Source organism: Psammomys obesus, unplaced genomic scaffold (assembly GCF_907164565.1).
Source record: "Psammomys obesus unplaced genomic scaffold, mPsaObe1.curated_primary_1811, whole genome shotgun sequence".
NCBI lineage: Eukaryota > Metazoa > Chordata > Mammalia > Rodentia > Muridae > Psammomys > Psammomys obesus.
The window spans coordinates 69,426,414-69,444,501 of NW_026585504.1; the positions used below are offsets into that span (position 1 = coordinate 69,426,414).

Consider the following 18,088-nt stretch of genomic DNA (forward strand, 5'->3'; position numbering starts at 1 on the left):
CCTCTTTTAGGCACTAGGGACTCAAGAGTTTCTACATCCGGGCCTGGGATTGTCCCAGGAAGCAGACTCACTGCAGGAGGAAGGGCCGTGGGTCAGCAGGGGTCAGGCAGAGGCAGTCACACCACCACAAATATCCAGGGTTGCAACATGAGCCTGAACTCTCATCTTCACATGCCTCCTTTCTGCTCTTGTGACCCCTAACTTCCTACTGCTAGGAGCTAACAGCTGCTCACCAGGCAGGCATGTCTCGCTCACTGCTTTACCAGAAGGACTGGGGCTGCAGGGAAGCCAGCTAAGAAGGAAGGATGGGAGGAGAAGAAGGGAGGGGAAGGTAATGGAGGAGAGCTTGGGAGGATCTAGGACCATCAAAGGCAAGGGCTCAAAAGCTCTGGGGGAAGATCTGAAACCCTCCACAACTCTGCTCCCCAATTTTGCTCTCATCCTGTTCTCTCCAAAATCTGGTTCCTCTAAAGCAACTGGTTTTAGAAAATATAACCTCAGAAGTTACCCTCACCGCCTGTCTGCCAAATAGGGCCACAGCTGGCCTTTTGGGATTCCTGAAGGCAGGAGCCTAAGAAGGGCCACCACCCCTAAAATGCTTTGAAATAAAGTTGCATTAGGCAGGGCCTCTTCCTGCTCTAGCAGCTCACTGTTTCTCAAACCAAAGGTGGCTCAACTCTGTGCACTTTCTGTATGTATTTTTTTAAAGACAGAGTAGCCCAGATACCTTCACTGGTATTGAGGATGATCTTGAACTTCTGTGTCTCTTTCCCAAATGTTTGGATTATAGGTGTGTACCACTATTCCCTATTGACTTGGTGCTGGGGATTGAATCCTTGACTTCGTGCATGCTAGGCAAGCACTCTACAAACTGAGTGAGCTATATCCCAGCTTATAGTCTATTTTGAAAGTGTAAATCTTGGAAAATGTCAGCTTTTGAGCCAGAAGCCACTTGAAGAGTTTAGTAGTCACATCCTAGTTTCAGACACTGCACTCATGTTTGCATTATGCAAAAGTAAGGGTGCTGAGATCTTTTGAAGGCAATGTGAATGAGTTGCCCAAGTTTCTTCCATATGGCTGAAAAATCAGCCCCTGCTCAGACAGGGAATGCTGAAATGGAGGTCAAGGCCCCAGCCCAGGTGATCTGGGGGCAGGAGATTATATCACCTTCATAACTCTATCCATGCCGGTCCTTAACCAAGCCCTGGTGCTGGGGCAAAGTACAGCTGAAGTCAGGGAGATGGGCAGTGAGATGCATATGATCCTGGGTTCGGTGTCTAGAAACTCTGACTATGGCACATCTGGGTCACCTCTGAACCCCCTGCCCCAAGCTCTTTCTGTACACAGAAGATGCAGCACAGCAGCCTTCAGTGAGTCAATACCAGCCTTCCTGTGGACTCCCACCCTTTTGGGGGGGCTTTTCTGTGGCAAACATACTCACCTGCACCCCAAGTGGCTCAGAATCAGGTAAAGACTCTCCCTGGTAAATGTGTGTTATGCTTTCTGTCAGGGGCAAGTCTAGGAGCTGAGCTACACTGGAAAGAGAAGGGTGGGAGGATGAGAGGTTCCTTTTGTGCTGTTTGATTCTCAGCCCCCATCAAAGGCCACCAGTCACAGCCCTTTAACCTTTTCCTGCTGAAGCCTTCCCTACAGATCTGGGGGTTTCCCAGCCTCTTTCCAGCTGTTCTGAGAGCCTCTCCTGGCTATTTTGGGTCTCAGGAAAAAGATCCCAGGCAGAGGTCAGTTAGAGGCACCCAAAGCTGAACTCCAGCTTTGCATTAGCATGTTGGGAAGCAGAGCCTGGGAAGAGAGCCTTGTTGGCCGATAGTGGTTCTCCTTGGGGTCATAGTGGTCCCTGCCCCTTCCTGGACTCCAAACAGTCCTTTCTGAGAATGTTTTCCTACAGAGGGAGTTGTGGGGCACCACAAAGCTCCCAGTACCCACAGAAAAGACACAAGGAGGGGTCATTCAGGTGAATGTTACCTTGGAGCTGCCCCACTTGGCTCCCCCATGCCACCCTCATCCACAGACCTACACACTCACTCCTCCTATCTCAACTGCAGAGGAATGCAGACTTATGGGACTGGGTGGTATCCCCAGGGATTTCAGGTCTTGAAGTCAGTCACTGTCAGTACTAAGAGTATCCTGGTAGCCATGGGCCCCGGGGATCCATAGGCAAAGCTAGTAGTGATAGTCCTGGGCCTGCCTCTCTGATGGCAGTGGGTTTCCCAGCACAGCAGAGCCCAAGCTCTTAGTTCTATCATACTTCTGATTCACTTCTCTTTCTCTTTCTCCTCTCCCCACCTCTTTCCCTCCCTTCCTCTCTCTCTTAAAGAGACAGGCAGCTCAGCTGTTGCAATACACATCTCCACTCCCCATCAGGAAAGGGAAAGAGTGTGCTGTAAGCTGTCAAGTAGAAGCCATAGGACCATCATCTGAGCCACAAAGAAGCCAAGAACTGAGGCTGGGGCCTCTGTGATAGAACACTGAGTATTGTGGTGGCTTCTCCAGAGGGAAATTCAGGGCTCTGCTTTAAGTCACCTGAAGAGGTCAAACAAGTTAACCAAGTTGAAAACTGCCTAGAAAGGCCCAGGAGGTCCAGCTTCCTCCTAGAAGCTGGACAGGACTTGTCTTCCTTAGAGCCTGCAGGAACAAGCACACACCCAGGTCATAGCCTCTGCTTTGACTAACTTTACACACAGCAAAACTGGGCACCCCTGCCCTCAGGCAGTTTTCTGACCACAGCATGGAGGTGTGATATGCTTTAGATGGTTTGGATGGGAGGGGATGGAATATCTGGTAAACTTGAGTCTGGAAGTGTTTTTTTTCAGACCACATTTGATGGCATTAAGTCCTATACACCTATAGTAATTTGCCTATGGTTTGCCACCTTCCCAGCCATAACCCAGTGCCCCAAATGTACTGGGAAGCTGGAAGGGGTCTATGCTGTGCTGCCCTGGTCAGCTCTGAATGGGTAGTTGGGTAATGGGTTAAAACCAGGAAATTCCATGTTTCTCTAGTATGTTGGTGGGACTTTCCCCTGGCCACACCTGGTGATTTCCTCTGCCAGCTCCACCCCACCACAGGGAGGAGCTGCAAGAACAGGCCTGGAGCTCTTATTGACAGATCCACCTGAAGATAACATGACAGCCAGAGACAGCACAGGGACCAGAGGGAATGTGTGTGTGTGAGTGTTGGTGTGTGTTGTGATGGCAATTCTGGGGAAAATAATCTCAGGCGTCATTGCTACTGATGGGGGCTGGTGTGGAGAAAGGGCTGCTGCTACATCACCATCAAGGCCACCTCCTAAATAGAACTTAAGTCAATTAACCTTTCTTATAGGATTGCTATCCAGTGGGTCCAGAGAGGATAGTGTTATTGGTGTGCTGGCATGTATCTGTGGCTCCAGCTTCTAGAAAGGCTGGGGAAGGCAGTTCACTTGAGCCTAGGAATTCAATTCAGAGTCAGTGTCTGAACAGGACAACAGAACTAGAACCTGTTTTTTATTTTTTATTTTTATCAGGTAGCTTGGGGTACTAAGCTCAGGCTTAGTACTGCTTGGCATGCATAAGGCTGGATTCCATACCCAGTAGTAGTTGCAGCAGCCACCCCTACTTCCACATGTTGTTTTACAATGCCTTAAAAGTAAGAAAGGTCTCAAACAAATGTAAGAAAGGGCTGTGTATACTGCTGTACTTAGTTACAAGGGTTCAACGACAAAACTTCAGAACCTATAGCTCCCTCTCACTTTCATAAGTCAACCCTGCCCAGGAGCTTTGGTGCAGGAGGGACAAATACTACAGCCAGAACTGGTACCCTGGCTCTTCCCAAGCAGAGGGAAAGGGGCTGTGGGTGCACTATCCAGGCCCCAAGAGACCTGGTCCTTGTGCAATTATCTGTCATTGCTCCTAATCTGGAAATTTGTTTCATCCTTCCCACACTCAGCTTAAGACCCTGCCTTCAATTTAACTGAACTAAAAGAAGCAATTGAAAATGAACTCAACCTTTAACAGCTACTGCTTGTCTCTGCTTACCCTAATATCTGCTGTTCCTCCCAAGAGACAGGACCACATGCCCCTTCTGCTGGAGCCATCACCTCCACTTGTGCTATGCAATTCATCTGTGTCCCCATATTCCTTCCTGTCTTTCTTCTGGGTCTGCCCATGGAGCAGATGTGCTTCAACTCTGTCTATCTTCAGAACCAGCTCTGGTCCTTGGCCAGTCTGGATGTTCCACATGCACTGAGCTGCTGGGTCTTTCTTTTTTTGCTGCTACTAGCCACTCCAGTAAGACTCATTTATCATCTACTGAAAAATGCTTCTTTTTTCCCCTCCATCCCTTCCTCCCTCCTTTCTCTCTTTCCTTTCTTTTTCTTTTTTGTATTTTGAGAGACTATCTCTATATAGTCTTGGCTGTCCTAGATCTTGCTATGTAGACCAGGATGGCCATGAACTCACAGAGATCCTCCTGTCTCTGCCTCCCAAGTGCTTAGATTAGAGGCATGCCCCCACCATGACCAGCAGAAAATGCTTACTTCTTGACACGAGTTTCATCTTAGTCCTTGGCACTGGGCATTCAACAGTTGATCTCTACTTTTGTCAAGTACTTCCTTTTCCTGATTTCTGTAGCATGTGTGTCAGAAATTGGGCTCTCCCCCAGCTTGCCTTCAGTGACTCAGTGCCAGCAGCTATGTCATCACCAGTCATCAACACTTTAAAAAGTCCCTGACATCACAGTCCTCTCTCGCTGTTTGTCTGTCTCTCTCTGTCTGTCTCTGAGATGGCCCTTTGCTCCCCCACCCCAGTAAATCTCTTACATAAGATCTGTTGCATGGTGTGATCTCTGTGGTATACCTTGGCCCTAACCTGCCAGGTACTCTGCTAATAAATCCTAACAATGTGCCCTTCTGCCACCTAATGCATCCATCCATCTTTATCTATGAGATTTTTCCTTTTCTATCTATACATCATTTCAGGAATCTCAGTTTGAATGCTTCCTACTGGATTTCAGGTAAGATATCCCCCAATGCCCAGACTCAGACATCTACTGTCTGCTATTCCCACTTGAGTCTCTTGGTCATCTTAGCAAGGCCTCCCTAAGCAGAATTTTTAATTTTCCACACTCGATTTCACACAATGACCTCCTCTTTCTTTTAGAAATGGAGTAATTAAATTGCCAAATCTGGTCTCAAGGTGTGACCCTATTGCCTCAACTAATGAATATTTGGGACTACTGACACATTCTCACACACAGCTCCATAATGGTCTTTCTTGTCCAACCAACCTGGCATCTTGTTTCATTTTCACATTCATCTATTTCGCCTTTTTGGTGTTGGGTAGGAAACAAGCTCTATTGTTTTTCTTGCTTAATATAGATCTTGAATAGAAAAATTGAAGTAAATTGATTAACTAAATGATTCTTTGCCATATGTATTATCAGGGGTAGCTTCTGAGTCAAAGAAAACTTCCTGCCAGCTGTGGTGGCTCATGCTTAGAAATTCCAGCACTCAAGAGACTGAAGTAGGAGGACTGTAAGTACATTTCGAAATTCTTTCTCACCTAACATCCTGGAAAAATGGGATCTACAGACATTTAAATGAAATAATCCACACTTACCTTGTCTTCTGTTTTGGTTTCATCCAGTTGAAATGAGCTTGCATATTGACTGCTCACTGCCACCTGCTTCCATCAAGGCCCCAATAGAATTTATATGAAAGAGGACCCCCAAAGAATGACCTTTGCCTGTAGGATTCTCTAAAAGTCTCTTTGGTGCTTTGCCCATAGCCTAAGAGCTGGCTCCATCTCAGAAACTCAGTGGCTTCAGGGATTCCCTTTTCATTTTCTGCTGCCAGGTTGGGAAATGCGTATGAGAGTCCACATTTACCACAGGGTGGTAGAACAGATTCAATTTTGCTTGGCCCCAGGGCAACAATGCTGCAAGAGCATCATCAACAGAGGAAGATGAGATAGGCCGGTAAGGCAAAAAGGAGCTCAATATCAGATACATAAGATAAAAATGACAAATCTAAGAGGAAGGTATCCATGCTACTAAGGCTGGGGTAGGATCCTCTATATTACTATTTACACAAGTAATACCAATAACATGACAGGTTTGACTTATCCTCAGGGATGTATGGAATAATAATAAGCGCCCTAAAAACAAATGTTGACACAGGATTTGTGGAATTCATTCTAATTTGTTACCTCCTTTGGTATTTTGCTGCTTTTGGTAATCTGGTATCTATTTATTAAAGATGCACACATTGCAAAAGACCTGCATATACAAGAGCCAGACCAAATCCCAGAGTGGAGAAGGGAGTTGGGCATGAAGTCCTCCCCTACCAGCTGAGGTATTGCCAATTGTTAGCAGCTGGGAAGGAGAGGGCTGGTTTTCTCTAAGAGTGTATGTTGTCCCTGATAAGCGACCATGCTCCAGTAGGCTGCACATCCAAGAATATGGGCAACACAAATCACCCTTGATGAGGGCAGGTGGCAAAGTTGGGTGGGTAAGGAAAGGGGGTTGAATCTGGGAAGAACTGGGGGAAGATGAATATGATCAAACATGCTTTATGAAATTCTCAAAAGTCAAATATGTGTGTATGAATGTATGCATGTACACTTGTTCTTACTTGGGGTAGGAAAGCAACTCACACTGTAAGAAGTCAAATAGTCCCATACAAAGCAGGAGCTGTGGGCAGAATGTGAAAGAGTGGTAAGCTGGACTGTGCATATAATCATCACACAGATAGGACAAGGACAACTGTGCTGTTTTAAGGATTCAGTAACATCTCAGAAAAAAACAAAAACAAACAAACAAAAAAACCTCTGGAGGGCATGGTGGGTCATGCTTTTAAATCTTAGCACTCAGGAGGAAGAGGCAGGTAATCTCTGTGAGTTTGAGGACAGTGAATTCTTAGATGGCCAGGGCTAGAATGCCAGACCCTGTCTTAAACAAGTAAACAACATACACACACACAAACTCTGAAGACCCAGTTCTTCCTCATTTAGAAGCCTCCAGGAGACAAGCTAGGAGGCTTCAGTCCATGATTGGCTGGCCTTATTGCTTTGGGCTTCTGGTAACATCATGGCAGGAGCATGTGGTAGAGTAATGAGCTGTTACTTTTTACCAACTCCACCCTTAAGCTCACTTTCTACTAAAACACAAGGCATTCCTGTATCTTACACCTCTATCTGTAGCAAGGCATGTTAGTCAGACCTTCTAGATACAGGGGATGGCCAGAGGCAGACTGTCTGGGGATCTGGCTGTAAAAACAAGAACCATTGGAAGGTTGGAGAGATGGCTCAGCAGTTAAGAACACTGTTTTTGCAGAGGTGCGGGGTTCAGTTCCCAAATCTACATGGTGGCTTACAACCATCTATAACTTCAGTTCCAGAGGATCTGATGATGCTCCCTTCTGACCTCTGTGGCACTACACACATGTATTGCACAGACATACATGCAAGCAAAACACCACCATACACACTAAGTAAAAATGATAAATCTTAAAAGACAGAAACATCTGGCCACCCTTAGTCATATTTGCTAAGTTTCCAATCAGCTTTATAGGTCTGTCTGTCTCTCTTTTGAGATAGCGTTTCTCTGTGTAGCCCTGGCTGTCCTGAAACTCACTCTGTAGACCAAGCTGGCTTCAATCTCACAGAGATCCGCCTGCCTCTGTGCTAGTATTAAAGATGTGAGCCATCATGGCCTGGCTAGGTCTCAGTCTTTCAAGTGGTGAACTCTGATCATAAAGATAGAAATGAAAGCAGTCCTTATTGAAAACAAAAGGTAGATTCTGTTGAGGAAAGTTCTGATGGCCACAGGCTGGTGAACAATATGGTGGAGACTTCCTACAAAGCCTCCGAGGTTCCACACATGGGCTAAATGGAAACACTGGCATGAAGGAGACAGAAGGTGGCTAACTCAAGGTCACCTTGTTCCTACTGTTGCTAGGCTTTGACTCTGCTACTTCAGATCAATCAGTACTTTCAGGGAAAGGGGAAGGGAGATGACTTACAGCAGCGAAACCTAAAAATGTATTTTATTTTGAAGTTGTGCTTTGGATTTTCCCCAATCCAACATCGGCTGAGTAAGTCTTAGGTTCACACAAAGCATCTTCAAGCATACATACAATATTCCAGTTATCAACACCATTTTAAAGAACATACCATTTTACACAAATGTGACATACAAATTAGACGCCACAGCGTTGCAGTTCCCTGGAAGATCTAAGTTTTCTTCTGGATGGAAGTCCATGCACACCAGCCCTTCCAGTGGTCAGTTGATCCTGGTGGGGGGATTTCTCATTTCCTTGGGGATAAATGAGGGTGGCCTGAGGAGGCTGGCAGAGACCAGAATTTCCAGTTCATAATCTGCTGGTGGCAAACTCCTCTACTTTCTGAACTGTGATGCTGGCAGTTCCACTCCACTTTTCTTCCCCAAAGACTGAGTCCACACCAGGTAAAGGATCCATGCCACAAGGGCAGAGCAGGGCTCTTGAAAGCATCATGCTGGTTTTGGGCAAGCCTATGTGAGGAAGGCTGGTTTCCCAAGGCCTGGGGTGGCCGGCTCCTTTTGGCTTTTGGGTGTAAAAATCACAGTGTGCAACCTCAATTCCAGTTGAAGTGAGCTCTGCTGAGGAGGACTCTCCTCCTTTTAGTTCCTACTCCTTTTAACAGGATCATCTCATAGGCATCAGAAGCACCAGAGATAAGGAAGACAGTTAGGCTCCCAAGCTGGGGTTAGTAGGGAACCACTTGTACACTGTCCAGTTCATTATGCAAATCAGCAGATGGACATCGACCAAGGGGATGACAAACACAAATAATGTACAGGATTAAAGGAGAAGGCAAGAACTAAAGAACAGGCCCAAAGTATGGTCTTTTAGAAGCTTTGCTTTTACCTTCTTAGAGGGTGTGTCTTGGAGAGAGGAAAAAGGGCAGGCTGGAAACTCTGATCACCTAGATTAAGAGGAATGTAAAAAGGGAAGGGTGGGTCTTAATATTCAGCAAGGAAACGGATCCTTGGGTCTGAAAGCCCCTCTTGGCTTAGGAGCAGTACAAGCCCGGGTAAAGACGACAGGTCAGTAAAAAGAACAGTAAGAATCAGGCATCCAAAGGGCCAAGGGTGGCCCTCTCAGTCCGACTCACTCTACTCAAGGAGCGCTAGCCCTCCTCCCCAGCTCAGAGAGCTGTCTCCTTGGTGTTGTCAGAGCTACTCTTTGTACAGGCGACTTCCTCAAGCTCCCCACTCCTTTCACTCAGGGAGAAACATCCACTACTTTCTACTGATCCAACTACCAGCTTCACATGTTGGTCTAAAAGAATCACTTCTAGCCCAAGCTAAGAACATTCAGATTCTCCAACCTAAATGACATCCCACATCTCTAACTACAGAAAACAATACAGTTAAAATAAAAGCATAGGTTTCAAACTAGAAAACAGAGAAGAGGAATACACCTGAGCTGCAAGAAACTGATGAAACACATGAGCCTGAAGTGTAATTTCCTAGCTCTGGCACCAGGGAAGCAAGATAAGGAAGAGCAGGTGTTCCAAGCACCAGGCTTGTAAAGCTGGCTAGAGCATCCAATGGTAGCACATCTGAAAAGGCCAAAGGCAGGCCCCAATGTGAAACTTCAATATTTTCCTTTTTTAAGATTCTGGCTTTGGAAAAACAAATTTGAGTTTGTGGGGCCAAAGTTCCCATATTTGTCCTTGTTTGTATAAATAAAAAAGTTTCAAAAAGGTGCCATCTCTAGAATTTAATGAGGGCTTTCCAAGCCCCTGTTCATCCCTAGAGAGATCCTTATAAAAAAACTAAGCCAAGAAGTGAACTTGACATAGTTTAAATCTGGGAACAATTTTTGATAATCAGCAGAGAGCAACTTAATTTTTTTTTTAATAGAATGGTGAATTTAAAAATTTTTAAGTGCCAAAAACAGTGGGAGGAAGAAGGACCCATTTCCTATCCTTTTCAAACCTGTCATAAACACAATAAAACTTTAAGACTTTTTACTCTAAAAGGAACTAGCTTTATAAAACTGTCTTATATTGAAAACCATCTTAAATGGAAAATGGTGTGTCAGAGACAAAGACAGGAACCAAATAAAAGTCTATATGTTCAGAACAACTTTAAAAGTTCTATAATAAGACTGGGATACACATCTACAGAATGGAGCAGAGCAAATGCAAACACCAGTAACCAAGAGGAAGCAAGAGGAAGAAGACAGAATCCCAACCCCCACCAGATCACAAGACTGTCCCATTCTGCTAAATTTCTATGACACAGAGATTTGAAGGCCAGATTTCTCTGTTCCAAACAGAACAAAGTTTGTGATGAAAACAGAGACTCCTGGTGGCTTCTGTGTGAACTGACACTACAACAAAGAGTGGTCTTTGACCAGGAGAAACTGGTTATAACAGAGAGCAGAAAAACCTGTGTGTGTGCATGCGCATGAGTGTGCATGTGCACACACACATATATTTATGTAAGATGAGAACTGGGCTACATATGATTTTTTTAAATCAGTGCTCAAAGCAATATGCCACTGAGAGCTGAGTGGCTGCTGCCAACCATCTGGCCAAGGTGCCCTCTGTGGTTTGAAGGGACAGACACATAGGCCCATGTCCCCATATCTTGGCTTGGCAGATACCACAGCTACCCAATAATGAAAAACTTGTCTCTGACTAGCCTAAGAACAGTATGTACTGGAGCTGATTGGATTATAACAGAGGGGAGTAAAGAGGGGAAGAAGAAAGGGGAGACCAGAAAGGGAAAAGCAGTTAACAAGGGCTTCATTCTCAAGGGCTGGGTAATGGGAAGGCTAATTCCTGTAAGAACAACTTAGAATCTAATTTTCAACTGAAGTCCCAAGCTAGTTAAATAGTAAGATTTTAATAATGGTCAATCTCCTTGTCTACAACAATTATGTTATACCCCTTAGACAGTACAAGACTTGTCAGTGGACTGTGGGGAAGTAGATGAACTGACACCAGGGCTAGTGGCATTTGTTTTGGGGAAGACAGTTGGCTTGGGGCGTGTGGCTGGTGGTTTGACTGGAGCAGCCATCTTGACAGATTTGACAGGCCGGAAGGCGCAGGCAATGTCCCCAGCAGTACTAGCACTGCGCTGGAAGGCAGGCTCAGGGTCTTTGAGGAGCTGAGTATGCAGGGGGCTGGAGGGCTCAGATGTGGGGGCTACCACTGGGGAGGTCTTGAGGGGTTCCAAGGTGTCCAGAACCACATCAGGGGTGTGCTTAACACTGCTCTGCCGCTCTAGCTCTCGAAGCTCATTCAGGGCAGAGTTCATTGTTGCTTCAATATCCTGCAAAACAGGAAAAAGGAAGAAGTAAAACAAACCAAGACAGATGTCCCGAAGGGTCCCATTTCACCCAAATAGGCCGAGCCATGAAACCAACTATAAAATACCTTCTTTCACTTGGCCAAAGTCCTTGGACACATGCATATCCAGAGTATGGAGAAAGGGGACAGAGATTTTCATCATCAGGAATTTAGAAAGAGTAACTGATGATTTTTGGCTATGACAAGGCTGTTTCACATATCAACTCATATCAGTTGTGGTTACCTGCACAGGACCTCGTCAGCCAAAATTCCAGCAGAAACTCAGGTCACGACACTATTGGACGAGTTGCTGGCAGTTGATGGTTGCTGAGGAAGTCACTCACTTTTGGGGCCTCCTGGTAGGTTAACTATGCCCCAGAAAGTGGCCTTATATCTGTAGGTGTATGGGAAGTATCAGACTTCCAATATATACACGGGAAGTATTAGTCCAATACGTATATTGGACTCAAGGGGAGTATTAAAAAGGACAATGACAAAAGGAAGACACAAGGTTGGGAGGGAAGTCAAGTGGGAGACACTAGGAGGAGTCAGAGAACATGACCAAATACGTTGCATGAATGTATTATTAAGAACTAAGAAAAACATTATTAAAAGGGAAAGAATAGCTGAGTATTTTCAACTGAGTCCTTGGTTTTCATGTCAGGTGCTAAAACACTTCCAAATGAAATGACATATAATTAAATGGAGAGGGGGAAAGGTCATGAGAACACAGGGGATTTATTATGTAATTCTCTGTATTTCTGTGTATGTTTGAAAGATAGTGAGTACATTTTACGTGGTAGAGATCAAATATGTTTTTTATTGTCTTGACTTCAAGGCCAATGGTTAGGAGTTATTCTTTACTCCACAAGTGCTAAGGAAGGTTCAAGAGCCAAGTCCTTGAAGATTTATCAGGACAATGCTTAAATTTCCCAACTCATCCAAGTGTGCACCTTGAAATGGTTCCTTCTACCCAGCACCAGGAAAGGAAATCCAAAGAGTGGCCAAAAGGGGGAGCCAAAGCTCACACAGGTAAGTTAGCATCTACAATCAGTGAACACTGCAGATTTTAGGAAAAAGCACTCCCAGCCCAGGGGCTCAAGGAAGAACCAAAGAACCTTTGTATAGAAGCATCCAAGGAGAGTACCCAGCTTCCATACCATCTCTGCAAACTTGTGTTTATATTGCATCCCAAAGCCACCACAAGACTCCTCTTTGGGATCAAGAATACTTTTCAAATATTCCAAGTTTCAAGTCAGCCCCAGGCTCCCCACTCAGGGCTTCCTGTCCTATGGAGTGATCTATGTTTGCTATAGATGACAGTGACTCATTTTCATCCTTCACTATGGCATTTATTAGCCCTCCCCTTCCTTTTTCCCTCCTGTAATGCCAGGGATATAACTCAGGAGCTTATGCATGCTAGGCAAGCATTGTGAGCTTGCAACACTGAGCTATACTCCTGAGCTCTCTTATCTCCTGGCTCCATCCTGTTATGTAGCTAGTATGTTCTCAGTTTCTAACACTTTGATTTATGGCTGTCCAAAAGAGGATCAAGGATGATTCCCATGGTGTAAGGCCGATTATTTTTAGGAACTTAAATAGAATAGAAGGCTAGCAAAGCAAGACATCACAGGCCCAGGGCTTAACACTGGGCTTATCAGGTACACCTCCTTAAGCAGAGCAGCGGTGAAGCCAACAGAGACCAAACAGAGCTCTGACTGCCCCTTCCCAATCACCCCGGAAGATGAGGTGAGGAAGAGGTCATGACAAAACCCTTTGTTCCTACCTGTTCTAGTAAAAATTATATAGCTGGGAGAGACGTCTGAAAGAACTGCTTGGAGTGGCCCCAGTAGTTGGATGTTTAGAGGTCAGGTTGGGTTTCTAATATTTCACGGAAAACACAGTCATCAATGTGGTACAGATGAGAAGGAAGGTCCTGCAACCTGGGAGCTCACCTGGAACCTTGGGCTGGAGGCCCTTCTAGTACCTGAGCTTCGAACAACAAGAATGCTTTGGGGTCTTTAAGATAGAAGCAGATGGTGGGTTAATTACCTACCCACATGTATTGAGACCAGTTTTAGGAAGTGGGTAACAGTGATGGGCAGAGAAATACACAAATGTGATGTGAACTATATTTGAGTCTCAGCTTCACCAAAGTCTACTGTTGTGCTTCTATCATCTATATGTCTGTCTATCCATTTGTCTACTTATCTACCTACTCACCCACCCACCCATGTGTTCTGTGAGCAGAGGCCAGAGAAAGATGTCAGGTCCCCTCCTCTATTGCTCTCTACCTTATCTTTTTTGAGACAATTCACTGAAGTGTCTCACTGAATTTGAAGCCTGTTGTTTTGGCGAGGCTGGCTGTCTGCCTCTAATCCCCCAGCACTGGGGTCACAGGCATACATAGCCATGCTCGGCTTTTACATGAATGCTGTAGATCTGAATTCAGCTCATCTTGCTTGCACAGTAAGCATGCTTATCCACTGGGCCACCATCTCCCCAGACAATGCTGTAGTTGTAGTGACTTAAGGCTAATGGACTTTAACAAACTATTTTTAACTGCTGGCTTTAAAGTTCAACAGCCTGTGAACAGCCAGAATATGAGTAAGAAGGTAGACTTCTATTAATTCTACTTCCAGGTTCTTGCTCAGTAAGGTGTCTTGGCAGGTTCACATCTATGATACTTGCTGTATTCACTATAGAATATATACAGCACCATTAGCCAGGGCTGCTCTGGGTGGAACTGGTGAGTGTAAACTTATTACTTAGTTGTTCAGGGCCCCTCAATTACCTGTGCAATGACCTCTGGGTCCATGGGCCGATGGTTATTAAAGCTTTTTGACCTTCCTGCCGTGGCAGTCTTCCGGATCTGTGGACTGTCCAGTCGGTTCTTCAAGGATGAGTGGCGGCTGATAGAGTTGAGACTCCCATGGCCACTGATGGAACACTTATCTGGCCCTTCTTTGGGGAGATTCTGGCTCATGATGGGCTGGGAGGATGGACGGCAGCTAGCCCCCACCCCCGGGGAGGAGGAGTCAGTCAGAGAACTGCCCAGCCCATGGCTGTCACTCCGAAATGTTTTTCTGATGTTCCCAGATTCTGGACGCTTCCTTTGCCTTCAACAAACAGAAATGGTATCTGATCAGGGAGCCCTGGCTCTATGGGAGGTAGGATTGTGACAGAGGGCCAGATATTGGCACCTGGGACTTCCAAAGTGACTCACATTAAAATACCCCTCTTTAAATTTTCCTTCTCTTGTTTTCTCTATGAATCTGTTTCCCTCCAACCCCCAACGTGGGCAGAGGCGAAATGGATACTTACTTGGTTGTTGTGAGCTTTGAGTTCTAAACATGTAAGATGCTGGCAGAAAAAAAAATGCCTGTTCAAGAGAAGGTTTCTAATGGGAGAAAGAGTCACGGAAGACCCACTCCATTGCCTGTCTGAACAGAAGCCCAAGGCCCCAGGTAAGAAAGTCTCACCATCACCAAGGAGGGAAGAAGTGTTGGTAACAGGATTTAATGTTTCCAAATTCCAGTTTGCTCAACTATACTACACTAAGCTTGCCATTATCTAGGCTTTGGCTGTTTTTGTTCATAGACTTGGAAAAGATTTTCCAAGGAACTGTAGTGGCACAGACAGAGGACTCACTGTGTGCCTGCTCTTAGGGTGGAAAGGGCATATGGCAACTCCTATGTCACATAGCACTAAGCCAATTCATTTCATACCACAAAAGGATCTCAAATAATATGGTGTAGTGGGATCCTAGCCATACAGGTTATTGATTGCTGCTGAATAATTTTATTTTGTTTTTGAACCAGATTTTAAAGGACCTCATCTAAGATTGGCATCTTAGCTGCTAGTTCAGATAGCAGCTGGGTAGCTCTGAGGAAGATGGGCTGAGGAAGATGTGCTGAAGAAGATGGGCTGAATTGGAGAGTTGGGATTTTAAGGGCAGGACTCTGCAGATTGGGAAACAGGGCTGATGCTGTAAGTCAGTTCCTGTGCTTCTTACAGCTGAGGTCTGCTTTATCTTTCTGGTTCCAGTAGGCTGTGGCTCAGCAGCTACTCTACGAATGTATCTGCTAGGCAGGCCTAGCCTTGTGAGGCAGCCATTCTTAACCAGAAAAAAGGATGCTCTTTAGTCTAGGAAGGCCCTGCTGAAATGAGCCATCCTCTGTCAAATTTTCCAGATACTAGTACCTCCAACTACAGACTGGAAAGATTCCTGGCCCCCACCCCAGCTCCCATGTTCCTTCAGAGCTTTTAAGCGGCTGTGTTTCAATTGCCTTCCATATGGTCTGTTGCCTTGCCAGACTGTGAACTCTGAATAGCTAGCATTGGCACTTGGCACAATGCAGATGGTTAATATAGGATGTGGAATTAAATTGAAGTGCCACGCCCTAAGAGCTCTTCTGATTTCCTTTTTCCATTGGATGATGGCTGAGTCACAAGTCAGAACTGCTGAGAAGGCAGATTTAGGAGGCTGTGGTAATGTGTCATCACAGGCTCTATTTGGGCATGGAGATGAAAAAGATGCTGGTTATAAGCTCAGCCTGGAAGAGGAACCAGGGGTAGCACTGAGCACCAATATCTCAAGCCAGTTTAGGATGCAGAATGAGGGCACTTTTTCTCAGCTTCAAGGAACTCAGGGTGTCAGGAAGGCTTCCCAAATAGGGAATGTTTAGACTGAGTTTTGGAGGGTAAGGAGTTGTTAACCAGGTGAGAGGGCCCAGGAAGAGAGAGCTCTCCAAAGCAATCAGGAAAATGAAGTTGCATGGGAGGACTGTTGTGGATGTAGTTGGGAAGGCAGAAAGGCAGACTTACTCCTAAAGGCCAGGCACTGATTGGCTGGTGCCTAGAAAAGGTTAGCAGACCATGTTGACATGGTTTGGTTATGGTTTGTCCCCAGGAAATTCATAAGAATCATTATACCACCAAGCAAGGAGTGCAAGGGAACCACCATCCAGACTTGCTACCAGATGTTTATCTTTAGACTACTTTCAGCTTTTGCCCCTATAATTCCTTTGTAATAAATGGCATTAAATAAACGTTGACTTAAATTTTAATAGCCAGTAATGAAGCTGTAGCTCAGCAGTTGAGTGCTCTGTCTGAATATATAACTTGTTGAGTTCTGTCCCCAACACCATAAAAAACAAAATAAAATAAAAGTGTTTAAATAAATATCTAACTTCCCTTCCACCATCCAGTCTTGGTTTTTGACTTAATAGGCTTATGACCTTCTGATTGCAGGCCCATAATTAACACAGACTTGTAAATAATGAAAAAAATATGATTAGCTGGCAGCTACTTTTTATTAGCTTGCCCTCCTAGCAGACTGGATAGAAATATAAAATCCTCTGGTCTGAATTAAATTATGACTATACTGAAAAAGTGAGCTGAACAAACTAGATGAACTTGAAGGTAAAAGAGATAGGAAAGATCCGTGTCCCCCAACCCCCTCTATTGTCTGGTTTGAAAAAAGCCAAGAGATCTGGCAACCTCATGCAGTTTAAAAACAATAAGCATCTTTTATTCGCCTTCCAGTCTCAGTATCCAGAGGCTATGGTTAACAAGGTTTCAAAGTGCAAATCATTTCACCCCTCCAAAGGTGGAAGGAATACAAACTGTACGTCATCTCCAATCCATGTTCACCAGGAGTGCCCCGGGGCTTGTCATCCTCCTGGCACTGGGCCACAGTTCAGGGTCTGGCGGAAAGAGGTCTGTAGGACTTGGTGTCTGGCCCCTTGAGATGAGATTAGTTCTCCAATAGCCTGAGTGCCTCTTGGGGAGGCAGCAGCTCATGGGCGGGCGAACGAGGAATCCCTCTAGATAGCCAGCAGGTGTGGATGGAATTAGAACCTCAGAATATTGCTAATGGCCACAATGAAAGCTTGGGTCAGAGTAAGCCTGCTGGACAGGAGTGGGCATCTGCAAAGGGACTGCTAGGGTAGGATAATACATAGTGCTAAAGCAACAGGAAACAATGAAAAGTGACTTCTGCTAGTGTGAAAGGGAGCGAAGGGGCACAGGATAATTTAGGAGCTCAGGACAAAGCTTCCCTTGGACTCAGTGCTCTTCTCTTTTCCATGGCCATGAATGTGGGATAGGGAGATACAATGAAGTGACATCTAAGAAAGCCCACCTAGTGGAACTTTAGCTTGGTGGAAGACATGAGACTCTGAATCTTCAGACAGACAAGGGTCAAAAATGATATATAATTTGCACATGAACTGGAAAAGTGAAGAAGGCACTGATAAGAAATAGCACAAAACCAAGTTGCATAAGGTGACCAAAGCTTTGAGGAAGGTTTGGCTAAAACTGCCAGAAGTCTGGGCAGACAGACATTGTGGGCCACACAGAGCACCACAGGATGAAAACAGATAGCTGGAGGCTAAGGTCTGCCCTCAGACCCACATAAGCCTCCTCAGCCCTGCCATCCACCTTGCAGCAGCAAACAACACATGAAGACTGTTAGACTGGGGAAGCTGGGAGCCCTGCATACAGCACAGGAGTGGAGTAGGGTTAGGCCAGGGGTGAGGCTGAGTGAGTGAATCATTTAGGGGAGCAGAAAATGAAAAGCAGCGCTTACTTGTTGATGTTTGCAAGATAAATATCAGCTACATGACCCCCAGTGGGACAGCTGGCCCCCGTTCTGGCTGTCACCTTTTCTTCAGGTGGCTCAGACATGACCTCAATCTCAGACTTGGGGCTGGACCTCTCCACGACACCGTCCTCGCTGGGGCAGA

The 18,088-nt window shown here is 45.4% G+C and overlaps 1 protein-coding gene across 3 annotated transcripts in view; it reads right to left on the reverse strand.

The window, feature by feature from the left end:
• Positions 1-8,023: 8,023 nt before the first annotated feature.
• Positions 8,024-18,088, reverse strand: part of Srgap2 (SLIT-ROBO Rho GTPase activating protein 2) — a 221,872-nt gene continuing 211,807 nt past the window's right edge. For 2 of the 3 annotated variants that reach the window (XM_055602569.1, XM_055602563.1), the window contains exons 21-23: positions 17,932-18,078; positions 14,134-14,458; positions 8,024-11,322 (exon numbers count right to left, since the gene is read on the reverse strand). In XM_055602569.1, coding sequence (XP_055458544.1) covers positions 10,939-11,322; positions 14,134-14,458; positions 17,932-18,078 — 856 coding nt within the window. In that variant the 3' untranslated portion in view covers positions 8,024-10,938. Of the gene's footprint in view, positions 11,323-14,133; positions 14,459-16,724; positions 17,168-17,931; positions 18,079-18,088 lie in introns of those variants that run through there. The other variant, XM_055602574.1, reaches the window with a different exon arrangement.